The following is a 12,652-nucleotide window of genomic DNA, read 5'->3' on the forward strand; positions in this document are numbered from 1 at the left end:
AATAGCTCTGTGTGCTATATGAACAACATCACGTTGACAAAGTAAATATTAATCTCCCCCATCCAACCCAAGGACTTTCTAATTTGCGAAGAAATTAAATCACTGTTTGTCAGTTACAGAACTAATGTCTTCATCGAATTACTTCTGTTTTACATATTATACATTCCCAAATGTTGCTGAACAATCAGCTGTCGACTACGTTTATATCTAATAACTCTGGCTGAGGTCACAGTTATTAAATCGGACCTGGTGTTTGATTGACAGATTGATTTAGTATTGGCCTTAATGAAAACTCTTCTTGGGTTTATTTAATGTTTTTTTGTTCTACTAAAGCGTACGGTTTTTCATCTCTCGAGTGAATATGTCTAGAAACTCAATTCTGGACAGATCATGTCATTGAACTTACCAAAGAATTGTGTATTTTTTATCACCGAAATAATTAATGTATAAAAAATAAACACATATAAATGAATTTTTATGAATTCTTGTAACCTGTATGTAGACAGTTCATGTCTCTAGCGAAATAAGGGTTATAATGCATGTAAGCGATCTTGCGTTGTTTTTATAAGGCCAGTTGGGTCTGCACATCCGTTTGGATGGATGAGCTGAAGCTGGAAGATATTTTGATATTTTGCTTGCGAAAGATCTAAAACGGTTTATGTATGGCTCTTTACTATTAAACACAAATGGCATATAATAAGACAAGCACACACCTTTATTTGCTAGGAATGGAAATTTCTGTACAGAATATTACGTTAGTTTTGTTTTCTAAGACTTTATATTCGTCGAGCTGGTTGTGCGCAATTGTACAAAAGACGCGATGCGACTTCACACCCAACAATACTGACACACGGTCTCGATACACTCTAATATTTTAATATTAAATTGCTTATATACTTTTTGCTGACATATAATTATTCAGTGCGAAAACACCATCCCGAAGTATTTATTCCAAATAAAGTTTCATGGAATAATGGAACAATTTGTGTTAGAACAAATACAATTCTATGTTAAACTCAAACATTAAAGTGATATTATGCGCATTTTTCACTGTTGAATTAAGCGGAAAAGAATTAACAGGTCAAAGGAGTTAGTTGAAATGTGGTAACTGACCAATTATCTGCAACTCATATTGCTACCAGTTGTTTTTATTTTTTTAATATCATATTGGATATTTTACATGACTGTCACAGTCATCTAAGCCGAGTGGAACTGTTTTTTATTAGTATCGAAGTTAGTGTTCGTGTGTCGTATGAACGAATCTGCAATAAGACAAAATTTAGATTCGCATCGTACATTCATGATCAGTTGTCAAACGAAAGTACGGTTGATATTAAAATGCATTATTTTTCTCTTTCCGGGATATTGTTTTAGTATGTTTATGCTCCATTATCAAATATAAGTGTATATACAGTAACACACCAAAATAAAGAACGGTTGCGAAAGACACCTAAAAACATAGCATATAATGTTAGATGCGCATAATATCACTTTAATTATACCGTAATATTATTTTGAAACACTGTTTTAAGTACAAGGTATTTATTAACATTTTCAGCTATGACATCAAGCGGGTCATCGTGCGCGAGGGTCACGTGCCCATGTGCTTCTATTTCATCTTGACCGGCTCAGGTAAACTCATTTACTTAAGAATTGATTACGACTTATTGGCAATAACGCCGATGGCGTCTAGAACTAATTGAGAATAAATTTTAGAATTTATTTATACAGATAGTTTTTTCAAATTTACCAATTTTGCCAGCGGTTTTTATACATCAGTTTAATCTATTAATTTATTCTTTGCCTAGTTTATTTCCATGGAGCAATTTGTCTTTAACTATTTTGTTACATGTATATATCAATTTAATCATTTAGCAATCTCGTCGCTAGCTATTGTCTAAGACTATTTTTCTCCTCTTAGCTCTTGTGTGTAGGACTGTTTTTTATACACAGGACTTTTATTGTTTTTGATTCAGTTTTTACCTCTGAAACTATTTTGTTATTGGTATAAAGCAGTATTTACTTTAACCCATTTATGCCTAGCGTTTAGAAAAAAGGGCCTTGGCAAACAGCGTAGATCCAGATGAGACGCCGCATAATGCGGCGTCTCATCAGGGTCTACGCTGTTTGCTTAAAGGAATGTCTGTAAGAAATATTCTAAATATAGAAATAAAAATACTAGACATTCCTAGTTTTGGAAATAAATTGATCCAATTTTGAAGGATGGGAGAGTCCACTAGGCATAAATGGGTTAAGTAGTTCGAAGTCTGTGACTTGATAGTAAAAATTAGTCTCTTCGTTTTTATAGCTATTTCGGCTATTTCATACACTAAATTCCCACGTATATAACTATTGCGTCCACTGTACTGTTTTCATCGCTTTTCTCCAAATGCAGCTATCGTTTCCACATTGGAGGCCGGGGCCCCTAAGACGGTCATGTTTCTGAGCCGTGGCGACAGTTTCGGGGACGTGTCCATCTTGAACAACTCTCGCCGCGAGACGACTGTGATCTCGCGAGAAAAGATTGAACTTCTTTGCATGACGGACACGGTAAACAACCAATTTGTCACGCAAAGTATTATAAAGGTTGCGATTTCTCGAAAAAATAATATATGCGTTAGGACAGGAAACTTACTTGGTCTTTTTGTTCATTGACATTTCCAAAAAGGGTATGTAGCTCGACCATTATTTATTGTCGTTAACTTTTTATGAAGCACGAGTTATACATTAAAACAATTTTATGTTCATTGACAGAAAATCGTCCAAACTTTAATCTTTTTTTTTCAAAAGTTATGCTAGTAAATATGATAAAATGTATCCAAGCTCGGAATACAAAAAACGCTGTTTTTATGCAATATTCTATGAGCGTACACATGTATACTCAAGACATAAAACCATTTGACTCAATACTTTGTGTGAGACATGCAACGAAAATTGTTACATACTTTGACGATGCAGTTAAAAAAATATTCTCATTTTAACCCAAAGAACAATTTGTATTTGATGTTTATCATTTTTTTTGTTAAAAAAACTTATACAATAAAATAAGTTTAATTTTATTTAAAACAATGTTTGTGGATGTCATGTGCATAGCCTGACAACGCGAAGGTGACGGATGCAAAACTGTAATACGTGAACGCAACGTTTTTACACTTGTATTTACCTAACATGTCCTTTAATACAACTTTATAAAACGTTTTTTTATTTATAAAAGCATCATGTCAAAACATGTTTGTCAGCTTTTTTTCAGACAAAAACGCTCAAGACAAACAAACATGCTTTTCTCATTTCATAAAGAAATGGTTTAGTTCGTGGCATTTTGATTTTTTCGAGATATCTTTGTTAAAAAACACACGTTTATTTACTTCATGATGTTATTGATATGTCCAAAATGGAATCATGATTTTGTTTACACTTCCATAAACAATCAATATTTCGTTGACATTTCTATTAACAGTAAGGATTTTGTTGACCTTTTCCACTAATATATTACAGGATTTTGTTGACATCTTCATGTCCGGTGGAATGCGAGACCCAAACGATGCCTTTCTAAAGTAAGCATTTACAAATAAATTTGTAAGTTCATGTCTTTGGCTTGTTTTCACTGTACCATTCTTGACTCTAGAAGAACAAAAGGAGTATTTGACCGAAAAGTTGTTTTTTGTTGTTGAGAATTACCACGTAGACCATAATCAAGGTATACTATATTCGCAAATATGCTGCGCTCCATTTTCGTTTACAACTCTTAAGGACTTTTCTCAAGACATTACAGCGTAGTTATAATCGGTCATTTCTATCTACCGTTCAAATTCACATTGTCCTCAGACCAAAAGAGTAATTGTAAATTACGTGTCTCCGTGTCCAAAAATTGATGGTTGTCATACACTTGTCCATGTGTTCACTGTTTACCTCGAATTATGACAACGTTTGTTCAATAACAGCCAACGCAACTAATGAATGGAGTGGTGGTGTTGTTATATATGGGCCATTCTCTGTAAAAAGGTTTTTTTTATTCAAGTGTGTTAAGTGTCGTACCAGATTAGCCTGTGCAGTCCGCACAGGCTAATTATGGACAACATTTTCCGCCTTAACTGGAATTTTGCTCATAAGAGACTTTCTTTAAACGAAAAAATCATGACAGGCGGAAAGTGTCGTCCCTGATTAGCATGTGCGAATTGCACAAGCTAAACTGGGACGATACTTAAAGAACATGCATTAAACCACCTTTTTACAGCGCACGGTCCATATCCTTTGCCAAGCATTTTGCATGTGCTTGTCGCAACTGATGTCCAGGAAATAAAATCGTTCGAATTACAACAACTTTTGCTGGTAAAATGTGATTGGCGTATATATCCCTTAAAAATAGCTGTTGATGCAACAACAATTATAAGTGTGTGTGTTTTTTTTACAATAGTTTCATCGAATTACTTTTAATGTTTTTCGTTCTTTTACACATAAGGTAGTGTTTATTTGATGGATGTTTATTGGCAATATATTTTTTATTTTTTATCAATTTGTATAATCATCAATGTGATCTCGTAATTATTTTATATCAATACCATTAAGGCACATTGTGCTAACTTTTTACTTTTGATTGCATCTTTCAGATACATCAGATATACATTTTCGTCAATAAGTCTTTCTGAACGTCCCGAAATTTCGTCCGAACTGTTTCATCATTTATCAGGCTTTCAACTTTTAACAAATGATCACCATGCCGCCGAGACGGCGTTGTTCTCGCAACATCGTTTTCTCTAGCTCAAAGTTCCATGTCACACTTAGAGATAAAATGTCGATTATTGTGGCCAACAGACATCTTATTTGTGAAACTTATTAATTTATCACGGAATATATACCCATTTATGCCTAGCGTCTAGAAAAAAGGCATTGGCAAACAGCGTAGAGCCAGATGAGACGCCGCATAGGGTCTGCGCCGTTTGCTTCAAAGAATTTCTGTAAGAAATATTCTAAATATAGAAAAAATATACTGGACATCCCTGATTTTGGAATAAATTGATCAAATGAAGAAGGGTGGGAGAGTCCACTAGGCATAAATGGGTTAATAAACACTTTCCACACATAATAACTGTGTGAGATGACTCGTCACACAAAAAAACACGTGTTTCTTACTCAAAGGTCATATTTAGGGGTCAATGTTAAATGTGGCCTTATCGGGCCGTTTAAATACAATACCATACGTGATTAAGACGGAGTTTCGCATACAAAAATTCAACTAAATTAGTTTTGTTAGGATTATTTTATAGCATAAAAAACTAAATGTTGTGAAATGTTGTGAACATGTTGTTGCATTATGTGATATTACATTTAAAGCATATAAATCGATATTGTCCTACTTTCAGATCAATCAGTTTCCTGGACGGCTGGCCGAGGGAGCTATTGGTTAACAACCCGAAACGTTGCATTTTCAGTTACTTCAAGTAAGTTTTCATGTGTCTGACTATATAAGACAAGAAAGGCAATTTTCTGTAGTCTATGCGTGCCTTCAAGCAAAATGTTCTGCAAACTCTTAACATTTAAAAGACAAGTTTTTTAGTGAGCAAATGCTTCTCGGCTAGTGAAACAAGACGAAGTGTTTTGTATGTAACGTGGTAGCATTTTGTGAAATACTTACTGAAATTCTTTTGTTTAATCGATGAAATGAATGGTATCGCATCTACTAAAAATTATTATTAGATGCCCTTTCCATAATCAGCAATAAAACAATGTGTTTTTTTCAGACGCGGAACAGTTCTGGTTAATGACACATGTAACAACGACTGGATTTTTGTGATTAAATCAGTATGTAATATTCTAGATCTTGATTTTTAACAACTGTTTCGATTACTGTATTCTAATGCTATGTATTTAAATCATCAATAATATTCTCTTGTTCCTTTCCACACTGTCGCAATCTTTTTTTTAAAGCTGGCCCCGCAATCTTTTCGTCATTCAATACATTAAACAAATCATTACACTTCCACTATGATATTTTACTTGTCTCTTTGGTAGTTCTTTATGTTTTAGGATTAACAGCCTCAATTTTTATTTTCAACTGACCCTAGCAGTTTCCATTAAATAAGAAATGGTGATATCATACTAGTTGTCGTTATAATCCGCGAAGTCTAATTTGCTTGATTACGACCCAGTTTCGGTTGTCATTGTGGGCATGTAAGGTCCCAGTTGTTACAAATCATATTCGTCAAATATCTTTGTTCTCATCGTTATGGTGAATGATGCGATTGTTTTTTTTTTCGATATCATGTAAATTGTAGTTATATTGAATATCACGAACCTCACAAAGATGGGATTAATAAGACAGAACATTGTAGTTCTGTTGATTACCACGAACTTCACTTAGATAGGATTGATAAGACTGAATATTGTATCGCTACAGGACATCACTTACTTTACAGAAATAGGATTAATAAGACTGAGCATTGTAGTCCAATTGAACATGATTCACTTAACAGGGATGGAATTTATAAGACACCTGTGTAAAATAAGACCAGTCTTTTCAAATGGATGATATATTATTCATGTGGACCTGTATGGCCTAACTTGATTCCGTATTTTCTAGGGAAGTGCCAGTCTGTTGAAGAAACTCCACGCGGTGAACTTGAAGGCGGAACCTGTTAAAAAGAAGAAATTCTGGGACTTAAGGGAGGAAGGTACGATCTGTAACAAGCAAGGTATGTGTGCACTAGGGGACAGCACGAGAGCATGTCCGCAAAGAGGTCGCAATGTGTATTTTTTAAGGGACTAATGTTCAAGTGTTTTTGGAAAAGAAAACCATGCAAGACAGCAAGCTTTGGTAAACTTCACGTGCACCTTTTAAACAGCAGCATAGCAACAATCTAGTAGCGGTTAAGTTTGACGATATAAAGTACGATCCGAAAACCCGTTGTCTGGAGTCTAGACGATATTGCAGAAATAAGTCACCAAGCCTGTGTTGTAGTTTTGTCTAAAACAATTCTTTACCTGCTATCGTTTACAAGCGTGTCTTCAACACATTTGAATATAATAGGTAAAATAAGGTGTGTAAATGGTGACATTGGTAACCGAATATTCTTTGTACTAAAAAGTTATTCTATTATACATGACACAACGATTGGATTCTCATATCTTTTGGACGCACCTGGTGTAAATTCGTTAACATGTTTAATACACATGATTTTAGTTATTACATAGCGAAGGTTTTTGAACAAATGCATTTAACAAATTTATATCATAAACAGATATTATTTGTCATTAAAATATGAGCCCTTGGCGTTCGCTTGAAGTTAGGTAAAAAAAGATGTGTATGTTTTTTATGGTGGCATAAACCGTGTCATTATGAAGTAAATTCGTGAAATTGATTAATTATAAGTGTGTACTTCAGAGTTTATTTACTTGTCCGACTGCATCTATGGGCAGACCTACCCATGTTTCCTTTGAGGGGGAAATATTAATATTTAGCCGAAATTGGTAAAATATACATATTTTTGGGAAATAGACCAGTGCACGGGAACCAATTAGACCGTTATGTGATCTGGTAGATAGTGTCACCTGTGGCTTATCAGATTTGTAATTTAGATGTCAAGGATAAAGGATCCCTTAAATATTACATTATTCAGAGAAAGCCTTATACTATATATAATACTTAGGAAGCCAAATATGCACATTACATAATATGGTTGAAATTGAGTTAAAATCCCTTCAGTGCTGGCGACCAATCCGGTGCAAGCAGAGTCGCTTCTGAGCCACGAGGAGCAGGTACAGCTGCTGTTCGAGGAGGAGAATCGAAATGTCGAGGACCAGAACCTGCACGTGCGTTTCTACGCGCTGCCCGAGATCAACGTGCCCACAAATGAATCATACAACGAGCTGCGGCAGATGAAGGAAGAGGTAAGCAAGTGTGATGGCGTCAGTAATGAATTATTTTCATGCACATTACATCATGATGGGAAATCCATAGCTCTTTGACTTGGAGACGAATTATTCTTGAATCTGTGTAAGTTTTAAATAATAATAAACACAACTTGATGAGCTTATTAGTTTTTTTACGCCACACAAAGTGTTACTATGAAACCCAACATTTAATAAAAACTTCACCTTTTGAAACATTTCCAAGTTTTAGTATAATAACATGCAGTTTATAGTCTAAATTGAAGCCATCATTATTGAATAATATTTTCTGATGTATTTCTCGGCAAAAATCTTGCATTGTTACTTGCTATGTTTTTCTCACAAACACACATAAGCACATTTTGTATGTATACCGAAACTATTTTCTGCGCACTATACACACAAATCTCAACAAAGGACAATCAAACCTATATGTTTCCTTATGTCTGATATTATATATCGCTGGACATAGTCGTGCAAGATATATATTGTATACGCAGAATCATAAACGAGTTTCATTATAATGTCAAGAATATCACATTAGAGTACTGGAGTTTGTGATAACTTCATGATTTTTGTCAGGGCTACTACAAATTCAAGTTTCGATCAATATCCTTAAAATAGTACATATTGAAACGAATTGTTGTAGCTGCCATGTTTATCTCTCTCTGCACTGAGAAAACCAGGTTATAACTCTCTGGGCTGTGCAAAATAGTTGATAACTTTTTTATCATCAAAGTTTATCACTTTCTTGGCTGTAAAAACCAAGTTTATAAGTCCGGGCTGTACAAACCAACTTTTTGCATTCTCTGGGTCGTGCAAATCAAGTAGATCACTCTCGGTGCTGTGCAAATAAAGTTTATTACTCTATGGGCCGCGAAAACCATTGTTATCCAAGTAATCTCTAGGTTGACCAAACTTATATCCTTACTCGTTGGAGCTTTCCAAAAGATATTGCATTACTTTCTAGGTGTATCACTCTCTCTACGTTGCACAACTAATTTATCAAACTCATTGAAGCGTTCTGGGATCTGTAAACCGATGTGTCACTATCTAGACAATGCAAAACAAAGTAAATCACTATCAAGGCTGTTCAAACAAATATATTCCACGTACTTTATGTACGTTCAACTCGTATTTCAGTTTGTGAACGCCAACATCGTCAACCGGGCCCTTGGAGCCCTCGAGAAGTTGGCCGACGCCGGCGTCGACGTCAAGTCAGAGACGGGGCACAGCGGCTCTCTCCAGTCGGCGTTGCGTGACGAGTCTGTGAAGAAAATGAAGCAAGGCCGACGAAACTCGATGGCTTTTCTTAAGGTCAGTTATAACGCTAACCCTTGTATTTCGGATGTTTTTAGTATAGTTATGTATGAAATCCTTTTAATATTGAAAACAAAACCACAAGCATCTCATACTTCAAGATCCCCAGTATTTCACATTATCAATCCTTCTTATAAGTACAAAGTCAGCAAACGTCGCAAAACGAGCTGGCAATTAAATCCATCCTGGCAGACAGAGACAACCAAACACTGATTTGCGAGGCGACAACGCCTACAATAGATCCACTGATAGGGCCGAGGTGAGGTCGCAATCATCTGTTCCGGATAGGCGACAGAGCAGTGCCAGTAAAACGTGAGCAAAAACTTACGAAAAGGTTGTTCCAGACAATAACTCGGTAGGGTTATCCAGCGCAATAAATAGCATTGTATTTTACTAGTTTGCGAAAATACACGTTAAAACGTGAATCTTGTGGACCGTATTCAAAGTTTGCCAATTACAATCGACGATATCGGCATCAGGATAAAATCTAGGACACTGGGCAGAATAATTTTTTCTTCACATGATGTTTTTTTTTCTGAAACAAGGACGAACGATTGTTTCGGGCTAACACGTATATGGTGTTGATCAATGTGTAATAAATCGAACTCAGTTACTATAATCAAGCAAATGGCCGTCCGGCGGAATTATTGTTTACATAAGAAAAGCAAAGATACTTAAGTGTTTACCAGCGAAGATGACATCCTTTGTGTACAATTTTTTTAATCTAAAATTGATTTCGAACATGATTATATGCATTCCTATGTAACGTTTTACCTGAGAATAGTTCTAGGCAGGCTATGGTAGAATTCAATACTCTTCAGAGAGTACCCGGTTTATACATAATCTAAGTTTCAAACATGGTGACAATGGTAATGTTATAGTGTGTGGTGATATGAATGCACACACACCTGATGTACCCGAGTTTGTTCCAGACGAAAGTATAAATCATATTGATGTATTACCCGATGGTTACGTAGCTGATTCTGGCACCGCGCGGTGTTCCCAGGATAAAAGCCGTATTAATGATACGGCATTATTTTACTAGATTTATGTAAACAAAAACGGAATGCGTATTTAACATGGTAGGTGTCATAGGGTTCAAGACTGAAAGCACGCGTTCATTGGGAGAACAGGCTCTAGTGAAGTTGATTATGTAATAGCAACACCAGCGATTTTTAACAGTTTTCACTCTTTCCGTGTAAAGGATTCAAATATTTTGTCCGACTATTGCTTAATTGGTTGCCCTTTTACTTTTAAATATTATAAGCAGTCAAACAAAATTTATATTGACCAAAATGGTACTGTGTGGATTATCTTATAAATATGTGTGGAACACTGACCAAAGGCAATTGGTTTAAGAAGCTTTACCGTCAAACGATGTTACTAATAATTTAAATGCATGGACATATGCTGAAAGTAAAACCGTGATATCCCATGACATAGACCGTTGTAAAATTAAATGAAATATTAGATGGAGTTGCCTCCCCTCTTTTCAAATGCCAACTACTATTTTAAATAACATGGTTTTCTCACGAGTGTGCTGAAAAAAGGGCTCTATTTTACAGTCAGCTGAATACATTTAGATATAATACATCAGGGATTTAGGCAAAATACGAACACTCTTGATTACATTTTTTGCTGCATGGTCTTCAGACTCATTTATTTAATCAAGGGAAACTGCTTTTTGTCTATTGGTTGACTTTGATTACGTGGTTCGAGAAAACCTTTGTTGTAAAATCATTAAAATAGGGTTACGAGGCAAAATGTTCAATATAGTAAGATCAATATACTTATGTGTTAAATATAGAGTTAAATCTTGTATTATATTACGTGGGGATTTCGAATGTTTGTTATTGGTCAGGCAAGGGGATTGTTAATCGCCGTTCCTATCTTTGTTTCTAAATGATTTAGAATCAGTCTTTCTGATAGTGGTATTAATGGTATAGATATATATTATTTCAAAATATGCACTGTGCACAAGTGATATAATTAGTTTTGAAACTAATGAACTAACTAACTTTTGAAATTAGTTGTGAATATTGTAAACGCTGGAAGTTAATAGTTGACAACGATCAAACTAAAGTTATGATATTCAGAAAAGAGGGACGGTAACCAAACAATGTTTCATTCCACAATATAAAGAAGTGAAACTCCAGCTGCTGGAGCAGTATTGAATTTTCATTAAAAACAATTAGTTGGTCCTTTATTTAAGGCAAGTGACCGATTGCCCAAACAGTACAAAACAGCACAATACAGCACAATACAAACCAACATAAACACAAAATATGAATAAAGCTGGGGTCACCGCCTTGGAACGGTCAATGCAAAGCAACAATTATATTGAAATCGATATAGTAACGAAGTATAATTACATTGGTCTTGTATTTACGCTTTGTGTCTCTTTCTCTGATGCACAAAACGCTGGTTCAGCTTTAAAGGGGATATTCAAGATTTAAATACCTTTGCAAGTTTAGTGACATTACTGTGAAACACAGACTAGACATATTTTATGAACTAAAATCATCTTAATTACGAAAGCGAAGTTTGGGGTTTTGTCAATGGCGACGCTATACAACGCATTCATATGCTATTTTGTAAAAATCTGTTTGGTGGTAAAAGAAACACAAAAAAATGATGTTATATACTGCGAATTTGGGCAAACAGATGATATTATAATATTATGAAATATTGCGTTAAAATATTACAAACTAATAGTAATCGATTCAATAAAAAACACGTTAAATTGATGAATAATTGCGAATGATATCCTTAAGAAAAATGTTGCTCCCAACTATGTGATTTGCTAAGCACACTTGGTTTTTACGGTGTCTGATATTTTCATGATAGCGGTCAAGATATTATAATTCTCTACGCTTTTAAATAAAATTTCATATAATTTATCCCAAATTGGCAAGGCCGATTGGTGAATTCAAGTAGAGTTCGTTTTTAACTTTCAAATGCAACCATATTTAGTATTATGTAAAATTAAAAATTTCATGTTTAGCTTATCTAGATTACGATTATCTTCTCTAAAGACTAAGAACAGAACGTGGCAGATGGTCTAAAACCAATACTACACCAGTAAAGCAAAGGACATGTATTGCCTGTAACTGTCTAGAAGACAATTATCATTTTGTAATTGACTTCAACTTATACACATATTTAAGATGTAAATATATATCTTCATATTTCAAAAAGAGACCAAATATGCAAATAATTATAGAAATTATGTCTTCCGATCGTGAATCTATGTTAGGAAAACTTAGTGCCTTTGTTCATGCCGCATTTCTAAGTTAGTTACTTACATGTGTTAGTCAATTTTATCAAAAAAATACATAAACTACGTATACATATATTTAATACGTTATCAAAATGATGACTATTTAGTTCTTAAATTGACCAAAAAATGTTTTTACTGTGTGCATTCATGTTTGTATTATATGATGTA

The 12,652-nt window shown here is 34.7% G+C and overlaps 1 protein-coding gene across 1 annotated transcript in view; it reads left to right on the forward strand.

Annotated features, from left to right (window-relative positions):
• The window catches only part of LOC127868549 (uncharacterized), a 28,649-nt gene that overhangs the window by 11,364 nt on the left and 4,633 nt on the right, over positions 1–12,652 (forward strand). Inside the window, exons 7-14 of the mRNA XM_052410444.1 lie at positions 1,559–1,632; positions 2,396–2,550; positions 3,496–3,554; positions 5,361–5,438; positions 5,739–5,799; positions 6,578–6,689; positions 7,700–7,884; positions 9,028–9,201. Of these exons, the coding sequence (XP_052266404.1) occupies positions 1,559–1,632; positions 2,396–2,550; positions 3,496–3,554; positions 5,361–5,438; positions 5,739–5,799; positions 6,578–6,689; positions 7,700–7,884; positions 9,028–9,201 (898 nt within the window). The remainder of the gene's footprint in view (positions 1–1,558; positions 1,633–2,395; positions 2,551–3,495; positions 3,555–5,360; positions 5,439–5,738; positions 5,800–6,577; positions 6,690–7,699; positions 7,885–9,027; positions 9,202–12,652) is intronic.

The sequence above is a fragment of the Dreissena polymorpha genome, chromosome 1 (assembly GCF_020536995.1).
Source record: "Dreissena polymorpha isolate Duluth1 chromosome 1, UMN_Dpol_1.0, whole genome shotgun sequence".
In the NCBI taxonomy this organism is placed as follows: domain Eukaryota; kingdom Metazoa; phylum Mollusca; class Bivalvia; order Myida; family Dreissenidae; genus Dreissena; species Dreissena polymorpha.